Here is a 13,723-nt window from a genome sequence, read left to right on the forward strand (position 1 = left end):
TAAACAATTCTTCAGAAGCCGCATTCTGTTGAGTGAAATCTATTAATGGGACCTCAGGGCTGTCACTTGCCTAGTGTGGGGCTCTGAATGCCTGAGTCCTGCACTCCTCAGATCTGCTGTCTTGAAATTATGTAATTGAGAGCAGTATCTTGCATGTTGGCAGAAACCTCTTCAATCCCATTATATGTTTAAATCTTCTAGACGATATTTCCCAAACTAGAGACAGATTTTATATGTTTTGTTTTCTTTAATAGGGCTCTAGTGCAGAGAAATTTTAACTAAAAATGCTAACTCTAACTTCTCTCAGTAATGTGCCACAAGTAACTGTATGTTCTTTCATTCCATCAGCATCAGCATCCATTGAAAATGTCTAATTCTTGTTAATCTAGAAGAAAAAGCTTAACAACACACACACACACACACACACACACACACACACACACACACACACACACACATATACACACACACAGAAAAAAAACTAAACCCAACCTTAGAAATCTAAAAATATCTGCAGTACTAAAGGAGGTGACATCCTCCAGTTGGCGTTTTTCTGAAAAGAAGTTGGAAGTTGTTCTTATGTGTTAGGAGTTCCTGAAAGTGAAAGTGACTGATGACAGTGTTGTGTGCTAAATTTTAGAGTTATTAAAACTAAGTGTACTGATGTTAGGTTTTGCTTTTTCTCTGTGCAGTGTAAAAGCAATGCAGAGTATCATAACACCTCAGTATATCTGGAGAAAAGACACATTATCTTCTGGGAATTATGGTATCAGAACTGGCACTGTGCTTTGTTTGAAGGTAAGAACTCATCAGAGATTCACTGCTCCAAAGCACACTTAAGCCTGGAAGTGTGTTGTCACCTTGCTACTTCAGTATGACTCGTGCTGAAATTAGAGTAAAATGAAACCTCAGTGCAGGTAATTGGTTGGGATGATGATAATGTGAGCTCATCCCTTGAACTCAGGGAGGGAAGCCTGCTTAGTCATAGAGCTAGCTGTGCTCAGCCAATGAAGCTGCCAAGTGTGAGCTTTCCTGCAGAATAGTCATGCTGCAGCTTGAACATCTCTTCAGCTTAAACTGTGGACTATTATTATTAAGATGACCTACAAGAAATCATAAAAGTCAATGTTGTAATATTTTATCATCAAGCACTAAATGCACTAAGTCCCTCCCTCTTGGAGACCTGTCAATTACAATTTCTTCATTTTTGCACACAGTTGGGAGAGTTGGAATTTTCACTGTCTTTTGTTTAAAGTGCATGCAACCCTTCTCTAGGAGTGTAATTTTCACTATCTTGGTTTTTGTACCGCTGTAACTACAGTTCTTCAGCCATTACAATCTTCTAGAAAGACAAGGTAACTTTTGTAAGGGGCACACCGTATTTTTAGAAACCTCTTGTGCAACACAGAGATGCATCTTCCCTCCTCTACTTTAGGTTCCCTCTGTACTTTTTTTTTTTGAGAACTATGTGTCCTGATACTTTTTCTACATCTCTTTCCTAAGTAAGAGTAATCCTAAACTAGCCTGAGCTAGGCTCTGTAATACCCATGGCTCCCTATATAGTAGTGGAGTATCCACAGCAAATGGAGGCTTGGGGAGCCCCATAAATGCAATACCTAACAATGGAGAACTCTGTTGCTAAAGGTCTTCTGGATAGTTTTGAAGGTGATGGTTGCAAACTTCAGCCATCTCTATTAAGATGAGCATCAGGGGTTGGTGTGTAGTTTGGTAGGTTGCTTGCTTTGTTTTGCTTCTTTTCTAAGAGTTAAAAATAAGTGTTGAAGTTGTATGCCAGCTTTTGGGTAGTTATCTTTGTATTCCTCTTCAAAGAGTAGAAAATGTGTTTCAGCAGATCTTCTAAATGTTGTTACAGATTTAAATTTGAGCTAGTGGTATTTGTTCTGATATACACACAAAGATGATGTTGTTTCTATCATAATTATATGTGATTGATCGATACAAAAGCACACAAACATCAGTGGATGGAAAACTGGTATAAGATTACTTGGTTTGAGGGGAAAATACTTTGTAGTAATCTCAGAAAGATAAAATAAACTACTATTGCAGTTATTATCAGGTACTGGGATGAAGTTGTTAGCTCTGATAAATTTCTAGCAGTGCTACAAAAAGCAAAGAGAGAGAATAACATTAACACTCCTGGGAGGCATATACCAACGTTTTCACCGTACATTTTTGCTATCATGCAACCAGTTTCCTATTGTGGAATATTTTTTTCTTCTCACAGTGACATTTTTAAGTGGGATTTCATCAAATAAGTTTTCACTCACTGATGTATTAGTTACAATTTTAAAGATTTTTTTTTTCCATCTCACACGTCCATAATTTCTCCTAGAGTTATTTTAGTCCTGTTGAAAGAGGACTGGAAAATGAGCTGAGAAGTTGCGCTTAGAAAAGGAAGGAACGCCCTGGCTCTGTGATATGCGGTGGCAGAGGTCCATGGTTTCTAGCCAGGGTGAAGGGGGAGGGAGTGGAGGGAACAGCTATGTAACAGACTGAGGAAGTGAGTCACTTCTCTGTGAAACACAGGCCCATGGTTCCACTAGAACTGGAGCCAAGCCTGGCCTCCAAGGTGGAAGTTGCGTAAGTTAATTTAAACCCTTTGTCTTTTCCTCCTCATCACACTACCGACTCTGCCATAGTACTAAAAGCTGCACTGTGGCCATATCCGGTCAGAGGAAACACAAGTCACAGAACTTTAGTGTGCTGTATACTTCTGTTTTATTTTTTTTATATAGAAAGACTAAAGGATTTATTTCAGGTTTTGGTGGAATGTGTTAATCTTACCAGCTTTGTCTGCATTTGTGAAATTCAAGGGCAGTTTTTATGAGAAGTAGCCTTGTTCTTTCTTGAAAATTCTTGAGTACATACAGTACAAATAGAAAAACTGCCTTGTCAGATAAAGAAAGAAGAAATTTCTCCTGCAGTTGGTCCCCAAATTCTGTATTTGTTTCTAAAACACTCTGTGACTCTGGAATGAAGCATACTGTTTCAGTAATAGGTATTAGTGAATTTGCAAACCTATTTTCATCAGTTAAGAAAAATGTTTCTCTTTGATGTTTTCAGGTCTCTGAGATTTAAGGCCATTTAGCTGATACCTGCAAATGGTGCTTTACTGAAGGTTTTCCCTGCAATTCTTGATGACCATCTCAGCTCAGGTGGAAAAGTCCCAGATGTTTTGCAGAATCCCTGAACAAGTACAGAGCTATAATTGTTGTTCATGCCTGTGCCTCTGATGCCTGAGAATTAAGTCCATTCATCAAAAGAAACTTGATTTTATGGCAAAAAGAATGCAATAAATATCTTAATATCTTAAATCCATCTTAAAGTATCTTACAATCTACCAGAATTATATTGGCACAATCTGGCTTGAAGCATAAATAAAAAAGAGGTAGTAATAGACACTTGCCTATTGTTATTTGTTTGTTGTTGGTTTAACAAGTTTTACAAGTGCAAAACTAATGATCTTAAAAGGCTATAGGTGTCCTAATAGAAATACTTATGTATGTAATATATATATATATATGGTAGGCATAAATCCTCAGGCTTTTAAAGCCTACATTTGTGGCAACCTTTTTTTATTTTTTTCAGGAAAAAGAAGGCTGGAATTGTCCTAGGCTCCACGATCCAGAAAGACTTTCTCTGTTAAATTTATAGCTTCACATCAAAATGTTTGCTGGTGTTCAGGACCAACTGTAATGATTTCCCTGAACTGCTTTGCCCTGAGTGTGACCTGAGCAAGAGCAGTTGCTTTCAGCTCTTGAAAAGAGCAATCTGAAAGGTTGAGCAGGCCCTTTTCTGCAGCATGTAGATGCCTGACAGGCAGTTCTACATTGGAAAGTGTTGTGGCTTTTCTTGTCAGACATGCAGCTCAGCAGCACACAGCTATTTGCTCGTTCTCCCTAGGTGGGATGGGAAAGAATCAGAAAGGTAAAAGTAGAAATATTTGTGGGCTGAGATAAAGAGTCTGCTAGGTAAAGTAAAAACCAGGTGCACAAGCAAAACAAAGCAAGGAATCCATTCACTACTTCCCATCTGCAGGTGAATGTTCACCCGCTCCCAGGAAACAAGGGCATCACACGTGTCACTTTATTGGGAAGACAAACACCACTGTGAATGTTCCCTCCTTCCTCCTTCTTTTCCCCAGTAGTTAGTGTTGAGCACAATGCCATGTTGTATGAAAAGTCCTTCTAGTCAGTTTGAGGCTGTGCCCTTTCCTTGACTTCCTGTTTCTCCCAGCTTTCTCTGTGGTAGGTCAGCATGAGAAGTAGAGAAGTCCTTGGCTCTCTGTGTAAGCACTACTCTGCAACAACTAAACATCAGTGTGCTATCACCACTGTTTTCACCAAAAACCCAAAACACAGCATCATACACACAACTTTATCCTGGCCAAAACCATGACAGAAAGCAACTATAATTTTGGGGAGTTAGTAGAGGATGATGGGCTGCTGCTTGATTTTTTTTTATTTATTTATTTTTAATTTTTATTTTATTTTATTTTATTTTATTTTTTTTTTCAAAATATTCACTGGAGCATCTTGCTGTGTGTTTGGCTGCAGCCTTAGTGTGCGTGTGTGTTTGAATGTCTTTGGGAAATGTGGCCTGACACATTATTTTTCTCTTTGGTGAGTCATGAGGTTTTTGTTTTGTTTTGCTTTGTGTTTTTGAGTTCAGATTATCCTGGCTAATTGTCCAGATGAGAGTTTAAGAGAAAAGCATTTAGAGCTTGATTAGTCAGAAGTCTGTGTGCAATTGGGTATTGCATCATGCAAATATATGATACCTATTTTGTAAAACTAAGTTGTTTTACATTCTCCTAGAAAGTCATATCTATTATTTCTTACACACACTGTCCTGATCTTTGTTTCCGTCAAAAATAGATCAGATATGCACATAACTGCTTATTGTATGAGTGTTTATGTTCTAGTTGTCTGTAATTGTCTTGTTCATTGCAATTGCTTCTCTCTTTCAGGACCTATACCTAAGTGGACCCTACTGACCTGTGAACGACGAGGAATAACAGTGAAAAGAAGTGTGAGAAGCACACAAAGAAAAAGGAAGTGGAGGCACTTTCATTGGGACTTCTTTCCTGCCCTTTATTACTAATACTGAATGGAAAAGAGAGATTTATGTGCCTTTATTCCCCCAGCCTCAGGGATGGGTGTATTATAAATACGGTGTGTGCAGTTGGAAGAATAGACTGAATCATGAATCTTCAGGCTCAGCAAAAGTCTTCAACCAAAAGGACTGGGAAACGAATGACTTATTTTAATGAGCAAGATATAACTGTGTCATCAAAAGAGCCACAGCAGCAGCTTAAAGAAGGACAGTATTATGGTCATGGAGGGAATATTCCAGCCTCCCAGACTATGGAGATTCCTCACACAGCAGGATTAACGAGTGCCCCCAGCAATGTTGCTTTGATGAACTCAGTTTACAGTCAAGATAGGGGAGAATCAATGATGATGTCCCAGCCAGTAACAGCTGTCAAATGGCAGAATTCTTTAATGGGAAACAGGTTGCCAGAGAGAGGTGATGCCCACTGGCAATCTCCATCTGCAATGTGGAACCACAGTATGGTTTTTGGAAGCAATCCCAAAGGACCCCACACCAATGCAGGTGCCCCAGGCTTCTATGGTCACCCAGAAGCCCTTAAAAGAAATCAAGAGAAAGGTGTATTTGTGTCTCAGATGGATTTGTATGAAGATGCAGTTCAACAAATGATGTCCCAGAAGGCTCAGCTGGAGCAGCAAGCTCTAGTTAGACAGCAAGCACAAATGAATTCCTTTCATCAGATGCAGAAACAGCAGCAGCAGAATCAAAGTCTGCCATTACAGCCTTTTCAGCTTGCATTTGGTCACCAAGGCCAGAAGCAAGGACTTCCTGAATTATTGCATGTCTTTCAAGAAGCTCCAGCTTCTTCCACTCCAGCATTTACTGCTCAACAAAAACAGCAAGCTCTTCCTCAGCTACAACTGTTTGAAAATTTCTATCCTCAGCAGCAGCAACAGGCTGCCACACAAGCTTTTGGTCTACAGCAAACTACTTCCATAGCACAGCCTCATGTTGCAGCTGCAGCACCTCAGCATCACATGATGGCACACCAGTTTCAGCAAACGGAGAGGAACCAGGAACTATTCAAGGCTCTAACAGAGCAGAACCAACAGACTGTTCTACCTCAGACCCAGATTCCTTTTCCAAGAAGATCACGGAGACTCTCCAAAGAAGGCGTCCTGATGACATCTACTGGAGAAGTGTTGGCTTCCAAGCAGGCAGAAGAACAATCCGGCAATTTATTTCTCCATCACTGGCAAGCACATCAGCAAGAGGTCCCGGTACAGCAGCCGCTTGAGTCACTGACCCATACCAAAAGCAGCTATTCACATCCCAAGAGAATGGATCAGGGGCAGAAGGATGTCCTGGCCAACAGTGAACCATGCCAGGTAGAAACAGACGGGCACACCATCGCTCAGAATGGCAGAGATGCAGAGAAACAGACATTAGCAGCAGAAGGAAACACTTCAAGAACTAATGACTTTCAGGGTGTTAGAGGTGGTGTAATACAGAGTACGCGAAGGAGACGGCGTGTTTCTCAAGAAGCCAATTTGCTAACTTTGGCCCAAAAAGCCGTTGAGCTGGCTTCTCTTCAGAATGTCAAGGTAAGGCATACGTCCTAGCCAGTGTAGTATGAGGACTGATTTAGACAACAGAAGAGGGCTGAAATGCAAAGGAATTTATGTACTATGCAGGATCGTATTGTCTCTTAATGCAAGAAGCTCTGTAGTGCAGTAGGGGCAGCTCTGTAGTCATAAGGGCAGTTATACTTCACTAATACTGAATGAGATTTTAGTTCAGTACTCAAAAAACAAATGTTTTCTGCTTAGGCTTCAAGCTGATCTGGAATTTAGGGTGACAAATATAAACAATTCACATATCTTTTGACCATTCTCCTCCTCTTAAGTTATGTCTACTGCTTACCTGCTATTTTTCAGTTATAGAGGTTGAGGTGTTTCTAAATTGTGCTATCTAAAATTACGTAATGCTACTTGCTTGTTCAATATTTTCCATATATTAAAAGCCTAAGGAAGCCTAATTTCCTTAAAGAAGTTGTGATGCTTATAAAATCTTTTTTTTTCCTCTGAGAATGTCCAGCAGCAGCTGCTCAGATTGATAATCTGAGGACAAAGTCTGCATGTAGACTTTCTGTAGGAGTTGAACAGGGAAGAAATTGTATTGATTGACAAGGTAATTCTCTACTACTATCCTTTTAGTGTCCCATCAGTGTAACAGTCACTGGAACATATACAGTTTGGCAAGATGGCAAGGCTCAAAATTAGCAGGAGAGACAAGTGGTAGCATTTTTGTTGTTTGTTTACGAGGTGTGCTTTGTAGTTTTCTTTTGGGTGTGGTTAGACTAATCTTTCAACGAGTGCCTCTTATGAGAAGCTAAGATACACTTTTTTCTGTGGAAGCTTTGCTAGGGAATGATGAAGTACAACTGTTAGAGCATAAACTACTTTTACCTACTGCTGTTTGCTGTTCAAGTTGCTGACCAATCAGATAACAAAAGGAAGGAAAGTTTTTCCCCTTCTGTTGGTATTTGTTTTTCCTAGTCTGCCTGTGGCTGTTTTTTCCCAGTCTTTTCCTTAGAGGGATATGCTTCTTGAGTAAAAGAACTGGGGTAAGAAACAGTGAGAAAAGTAACCATCACCTAGTCCATCTTGTACAGCAACCAGTGGCTGTCACTGTCATGAATCCTTTTTCTCTCACACGGGTTGAAGAAGGTGTTTACCTGCTGATTTGGTACAAACTGCAGCCTGATCAACACAGTGGCAAGAGAAAACTCACTAAGCAGCTGGGAAAATGGCCTGACAGGTGAAACAAGAAGTTACTCGCTTGAGGGCTTGTCTGCGTGCGTTTCAATTTATAATGCAAAGACCAGACAAAACACTTTGACAAATGCTCATTTGTTCTTTGTAGCAACAAGCAGCTTGTTTGCTTCCATGGAGGCACTAGCGGAAGAGCTTTTTGTGTTTGGATCTCTTCAGGCTTCCAGGATGAGGTTTGGAAGGAGGTTAAAATTCTTACCCTGTGTCTGATAAACTTTGTCTCTAAGGAGGTTGGATATCACATGAGAGAAAAAGAAAACATTTTGAAGAGAGTTGTCTTCTCTTACCAGTGTCTTTCTGATAGAAACAACCAAGAAGCCTTCCCTAGTACAGATTATGCAAAGAGCATATGATTGGGCTATAGGATTAAATTATTGATAAAAGAAGATATATTCATAATTTCAATCAGTTGTTTGAACATTGCAGTGTAGTAGGTATATGTGAAAACATTATTTTAGACAGCAGTATTGAAATATATGTGCAGTGTCATAAATGATGCTTTGCACCAGATCTGCCCATCTACTCTGCCTTTTTAAGATATTTTTTTGCTGCTTACAGATTGCAGTGAAATCTCAACTCTTAGTATTAGTGTTTCATTTTGAGTGTATCTGCTGTATTTGACATCTTTTAGAGATTACTTGAGGAGTACACATGGTCAATATCAAAATGGCTGATGGATTTCTGTGGATCCACTGAAAGGCTCTAGGCCAGTAGTGCATCTGTCAGTATTTATGCAAGAGAAAATGCAACAAGTTGCACTTGTTGGAATTGTCCAGCATCCCTCCTACCACCTCTTCTGTAATAGGGATACTGAACTGGCTGAAAATCACTAGCAACTTGACAAATGATGGGCCTGTCTCTTGTCTGATGATTCGTTTTTGCCTACCTGTGAGCATAATCAAACAGTTTACAAAATTATTTAGTTTTATTCAAATAAATAGCTTGACTCCAAAATCAATTGTATTCCCTCCTAATAAATAAACCATAAGTATGTGAGAAATCTCACTGCTGTGGAGCAAAGCATCTTATTGGAGGCTGTCTGAGCTATGTACATTTAATTCTCAGAGGTGCCTTTTCTTTATCTCTTCTACTGTTCAGGTCTCCTCCCATCCCTTTTCCTTAGAAGAAGTCATCTTTCCCGTCTTCAGAGAAGAGAGTGCTTTGCTGGTTACCTCCCAGACATGAAAATAAAGGGAGCACAGTTGACCCATCAGAGCCAAAGCAATGTGATTGTGTGTGATTAGCTGCCATAATTTCCTCCTTGCAGTCAGGAAAGAAGTTCACGTCTCTTGACCTATGGAGGTCTGTGTGTATCACAGAGGAAGTATCTGAGATTTGTAGACTGGTCAAAATTGGTGCTTCTTCCCATATCAGTATCACCATTACTTCTTTGAATTGTCATTAGTCTGTCAGGTACCTATGAAGTATTTACCAGAGTGTTTGCAATAGTGATAGCTATGCAAGGAGGAAAAAAACCACAGTCATCTGGTAAGAATGAGACCTTTGTCAGCAGCAGTGTCAAAAAAACCTGTGTTTTCCATCACATTATAGTGTTAAACAGTGCAAGTAGCCAGAGACCACTCTTAATGCTGATGCACAGATATCTACTGTTGATCTCTGCTGAAAGAATATTTTGGAGGTATACCCAGTTAGTTAACTAGTCCTCAGTAATAGCGTGATAATCAGCACGGATCTCCTTGATGAATGGAGACCCGTATATAGCAGTATGAACCTGTGAGTTGCTTCTTTGGCCAGCTTTTTCCAGTAGATGACTTGTTTATCTCTTTAGAAAGATGTTTCCATTGGTTTCTCTTTCCTGAAGGTGAGAGGCTACAAAAATTTGCAAGTGCCCCTTAATATCTATAAGTAGTGGTCTTGAGCGCCATATCTGTCAGAATGATGGATGTCCTTCAAATCCAAGGTTGGTAACCTCTTGGGACAGTATGGGTACCAGTCACCATTGTGGAGTGAAGGGAGATCCTCAAAGCTCATGGATTCCTTCTATAGCAGTGTCTGTGCCAGTTGATGCCAAATGTGACTAATCAGTTCTATGTTTCATTGTCACGCAATGGAGGATGATACCTCCAGTCTGTGAAGAAGCAGACAAATTTTGAAACTGCTGGGCTGTTTATGGGATAAAGCAAACTGTGCTACTCTAATAAAATATCTTATAGGTAGGAAGTCCTAAATCTCTTTTTTCTGATTAGTTTTATTTACTCAGGCTTAGCACCTAGATTTAGGCCTCTTGGAGAGTCCAGAGCTCCAGCTTCAAGCTCTGGCTGATCTGACATCTTGTGATGGTGAGGTTGCACTTCTCTGAATATAAATCTAGTATTGAAGTGGGACTTCATTCTAGTCCTTTTAGCTGTTAGTTTGATTATTTGTGCACCAGCTAAAGCTAGTTCATCCGCTCTCCAGTGAAGCCAGCTCTCTTGATCTGTGACAACGCTGAAATGACAGAGTTTTGAAACCTTACAACAGTATCTTCTTATGCTAAGATTTTTTTATTAGGATTAGGTATTCGTAGTGGCACATGATCTCTCATTGTATGAGAGATAATGTGCCTTAGTTTCCACTTCACAAAGCTGTTCACATGAATTCTTCATTAGATTGTGACTGACAGAGAATGAATTTGCATTCTAATCACTTTCCAAACACAGCATGAAGTTTGAGTGAAGTTCTGAAATGTCTAAAGAAGCATTTTCTACAGCTTCTAGATGATGCTTCTCTGGAGTTTGAGAAGGAGTTTTGCATCCCTGAAGGAAGGTATTGTTGAAAGTTGTCCTTTGACATCTGGCTTCCAAGTGAACTGGAAATTACTTTGAAGGAGTGGTCCGAGAATGGAATGAACACGCAGTCATTTGAAGGAGTAGAAATCACTTTTTTAGAAGTATCTTAAGTTATTTGGTGCTCCAGTACCCATGTGTCTGTTCAGTAACTCATCACCCATTCTTACGTCCTTGAAGCTCAGTTTTTTAGAATTTCCATGAGTAAAAGAAAGCAGAGATATGGAAGCTATAACACCAATTCAAAACATGCTGGCTTTTACTTATGCTTTGTTGATTCTACTGAGCAAAACTTCTTCGGGAGGTTTGGAAGGCAAATCTCAAAGGCTGCACTTACAGATAAGGAATGCTGCTGTTGAGTAAATTGGAAAAGTACACTAGAAACCTAGCTTATTTTATTTTCTTTTTTTCTTTATGAGAGATTTAAGGTTACCAAGTTTCAGTCTTTTCTGGTATGGAGGTCTAACATTCGAAATTAAAAATTTGCAGCTTATGGTCATTACTAAAACTGAAGATCCTTTGAGGAAGTTATATAGCAAAGCATTTGAGACCTGAAGGAATCCTCAACTAATTCTAACAAATGTTCATCGTGATTTTGTCAAGTAGTCTTTTTCCTCCAGTAATGCTTTTCGAGTCCCTTTCAGCTTGCAGATAGCATTGAGAAAGTTGATATACTGTACAAGTGAGAGAGCATCTGATTCATTATGCAAGCGCTACAGAACTTTTAAGTTATCTGTCTTTCTTCTCAGGAATCAGATACTTCAGAAGAGAAGAAAAGTGTGCTGGTAGCAGCTTCAGGACCTACAGCTGCTAAAAGTGTTGTGGAATTTGCCAGTTCTTCACCAGCTCCCAAAAAAGCCCGGGAGGATAGCAGCCTTGTGCCTCTTATCATTCCTGTATCTGTGCCAGTGAGAAAAATTGACTTGCAAAACCTTGAAAAAGAGAAGTCTGAGGATGGGAAATTCCAGAGAGGCCAAACAAACGATCGAACTCCCTGTGAACGCAAGCCTTCTGTGATAGTCACTCGGAGGCGATCTAATCGTAATACTAACATGGAAACCTCAAATCAGGTATGGGCAGGTGAAGAAACCAAAGAGAACCATAGCTGTTACTTCTAATTATGTATTTTTTACCCGTAAACTTTTCTATTAAAGCAGTTTGATCTCATCCTTTGAACTTGGGATGGGACAATGTTTTGTGTTTGTTTTTTGTTTTTTATTTCATAATATTGCCATATATTTGAGGTATCACTGGCTTTTCATTACTTATTGCTCCTACAGTACAGTAAACCAGTGCTCCACTACTGAACAGTAGAGTAAATAAAGCCAGATGGACAATAACACTGAAAAGAAATATTTTGTCTCCTTGAGAAAATAATTCTTTCTCCATATGTATATAGATAGTAATGAATTGTGAGTAATGTGTATATATCTCCAAGAGTGAATAAAATGGAAACTGAAGATTTATTCTTATGAAATTTAAATCTCTTTCTGAAGTTTTGGAGATCAGTACTTTAATGTTCCTGTTCGTTGTATTGCTGGTCAGTGGGTTTTTGTTTTTTAAACTTTTTTATCTGTCCTGTTGAGAAGTATAATGGAGTATTCTGATACCAAAGATAAATGGCAGGCATCGAAGGAGGTTTCTGTGCATTTAAATGCACAACCATTTAAGACAACACAGTGATATTTTCTGCTATTCTCTTATCTCTATTCTAATATCACTTTGTATGTGTGTCAGAGTTCTGCTGTGCTTATATGCGCTCTTTACTAGCTACCATCAGATCGTTATCATCTTTCCAAAGGTTGAATCAAACATATTTGTGATTGTAGTAAAATATAGCTTCATAAATGTTTGGATATAGTGTTGCTACCTAATGGATTCCACGTAGCTCCCTATCATCTTGCGCTTTTTCCCTTTGCTAATTGTTGAGACCCACACCCTCCAGAGGTGCCCTATCAGATTTTGAACTACCGTGGAAGAACATTGTCATATTGCTGAAATTTTTCATGTGATTTAAGGCCTTATAATTAAATTAAATATATAACCTTTTTCTAATAGCATGAACATGCTGTTCCAAAGGATGAAGCAGAGGGCTTTGCCCGGAAACCAAAGCAGCGCCCAAGACCTGAGCCACTCTTCATACCACCAAAAGCTGGCACCTTTATTGCACCTCCTGTTTATTCTAATATTACACCGTATCAGAGCCACTTACGGTCACCTGTCCGTCTGGCAGACCATCCTTCTGATAGGAACTTTGAACTACCTCCTTACACTCCTCCACCAATTCTTAGTCCAGTGAGAGAAGGATCTGGGCTATATTTTAATGCTATCCTCTCTTCAAGTGGTCATCCCGTTCCACCTCCAATGACTCCTAAAAGTGCTCACAGAACTCTGCTTAGATCAAGTAAGTTCCACTTTTTCTTTCCCTTCTTTCTTTCTTGGCTAATTTGTGCTTAGCAACTGTGGAGCAATAGAAGGATAATCATGACTTCTGGAGTACATGAAAATGAGATTTCTTGGTGATAAAGTCTGGGTAGCTAGGATGAAGGGATTGCAGTGCCCCTTCCATCAGTCCATAAATGTTAAGATGAGTTCACAAGTAATCTCCAACACCCCCTACTGACATTCTCAGGAATGGAAAAATCAGTTCATTTTCTATAATAGCCTGTCATTATCTGGGGCTGAGTAGGCAGTAAGTAGTTATTAGTAAGTTGTAAAAGCTGAATTCTACTGGGACTTACACTGGGATCTTAAACTTCTTTAGTATATGGGTACCTGTTTTGAAGTATGGATAGCTCTGACAGATCTATCATCTGTGTGAAGAAAATATCTCGTGAGAAGGCGATGAGTCTGAGCAATTCTTTCTTTGCCTTGCAGACAGTTCAGAGGTTACCCCTCCCGTTCTTTCTGTGGTGGGAGAAGCCACCCCGGTCAGCATTGAACCGTAAGTACCCAGCAGAGTCTTAGCCTGGTAGTAAACCTGCTTCTCTTCCCACTCCTAAACCTTTGACCTGCTCCATCTATAGTTGA

General features: G+C 39.6%; 1 protein-coding gene across 10 annotated transcripts in view; it reads left to right on the forward strand.

Annotated features, from left to right (window-relative positions):
* The window catches only part of MIDEAS (mitotic deacetylase associated SANT domain protein), a 67,196-nt gene that overhangs the window by 24,618 nt on the left and 28,855 nt on the right, over positions 1 to 13,723 (forward strand). For 8 of the 10 annotated variants that reach the window (XR_006167928.1, XR_006167930.1, XR_006167932.1 and 5 more), the window contains exons 2-6: positions 693 to 798; positions 4,991 to 6,677; positions 11,443 to 11,763; positions 12,752 to 13,097; positions 13,571 to 13,637. Coding sequence is in view for 1 of the 10 variants with exons in the window: in XM_042813306.1 (XP_042669240.1) it covers positions 5,226 to 6,677; positions 11,443 to 11,763; positions 12,752 to 13,097; positions 13,571 to 13,637 (2,186 nt within the window). In the remaining 9 variants the exon portion in view is untranslated. The remainder of the gene's footprint in view (positions 1 to 692; positions 799 to 4,990; positions 6,678 to 11,442; positions 11,764 to 12,751; positions 13,098 to 13,570; positions 13,638 to 13,723) is intronic. The other 2 variants (XR_006167936.1, XR_006167935.1) reach the window with 1 other exon arrangement.

The sequence above is a fragment of the Centrocercus urophasianus genome, unplaced genomic scaffold (genome assembly GCF_019232065.1).
Source record: "Centrocercus urophasianus isolate 14NV4802_14NV808 unplaced genomic scaffold, USGS_Curo_1.0 seq_14, whole genome shotgun sequence".
Classification (NCBI taxonomy): domain Eukaryota; kingdom Metazoa; phylum Chordata; class Aves; order Galliformes; family Phasianidae; genus Centrocercus; species Centrocercus urophasianus.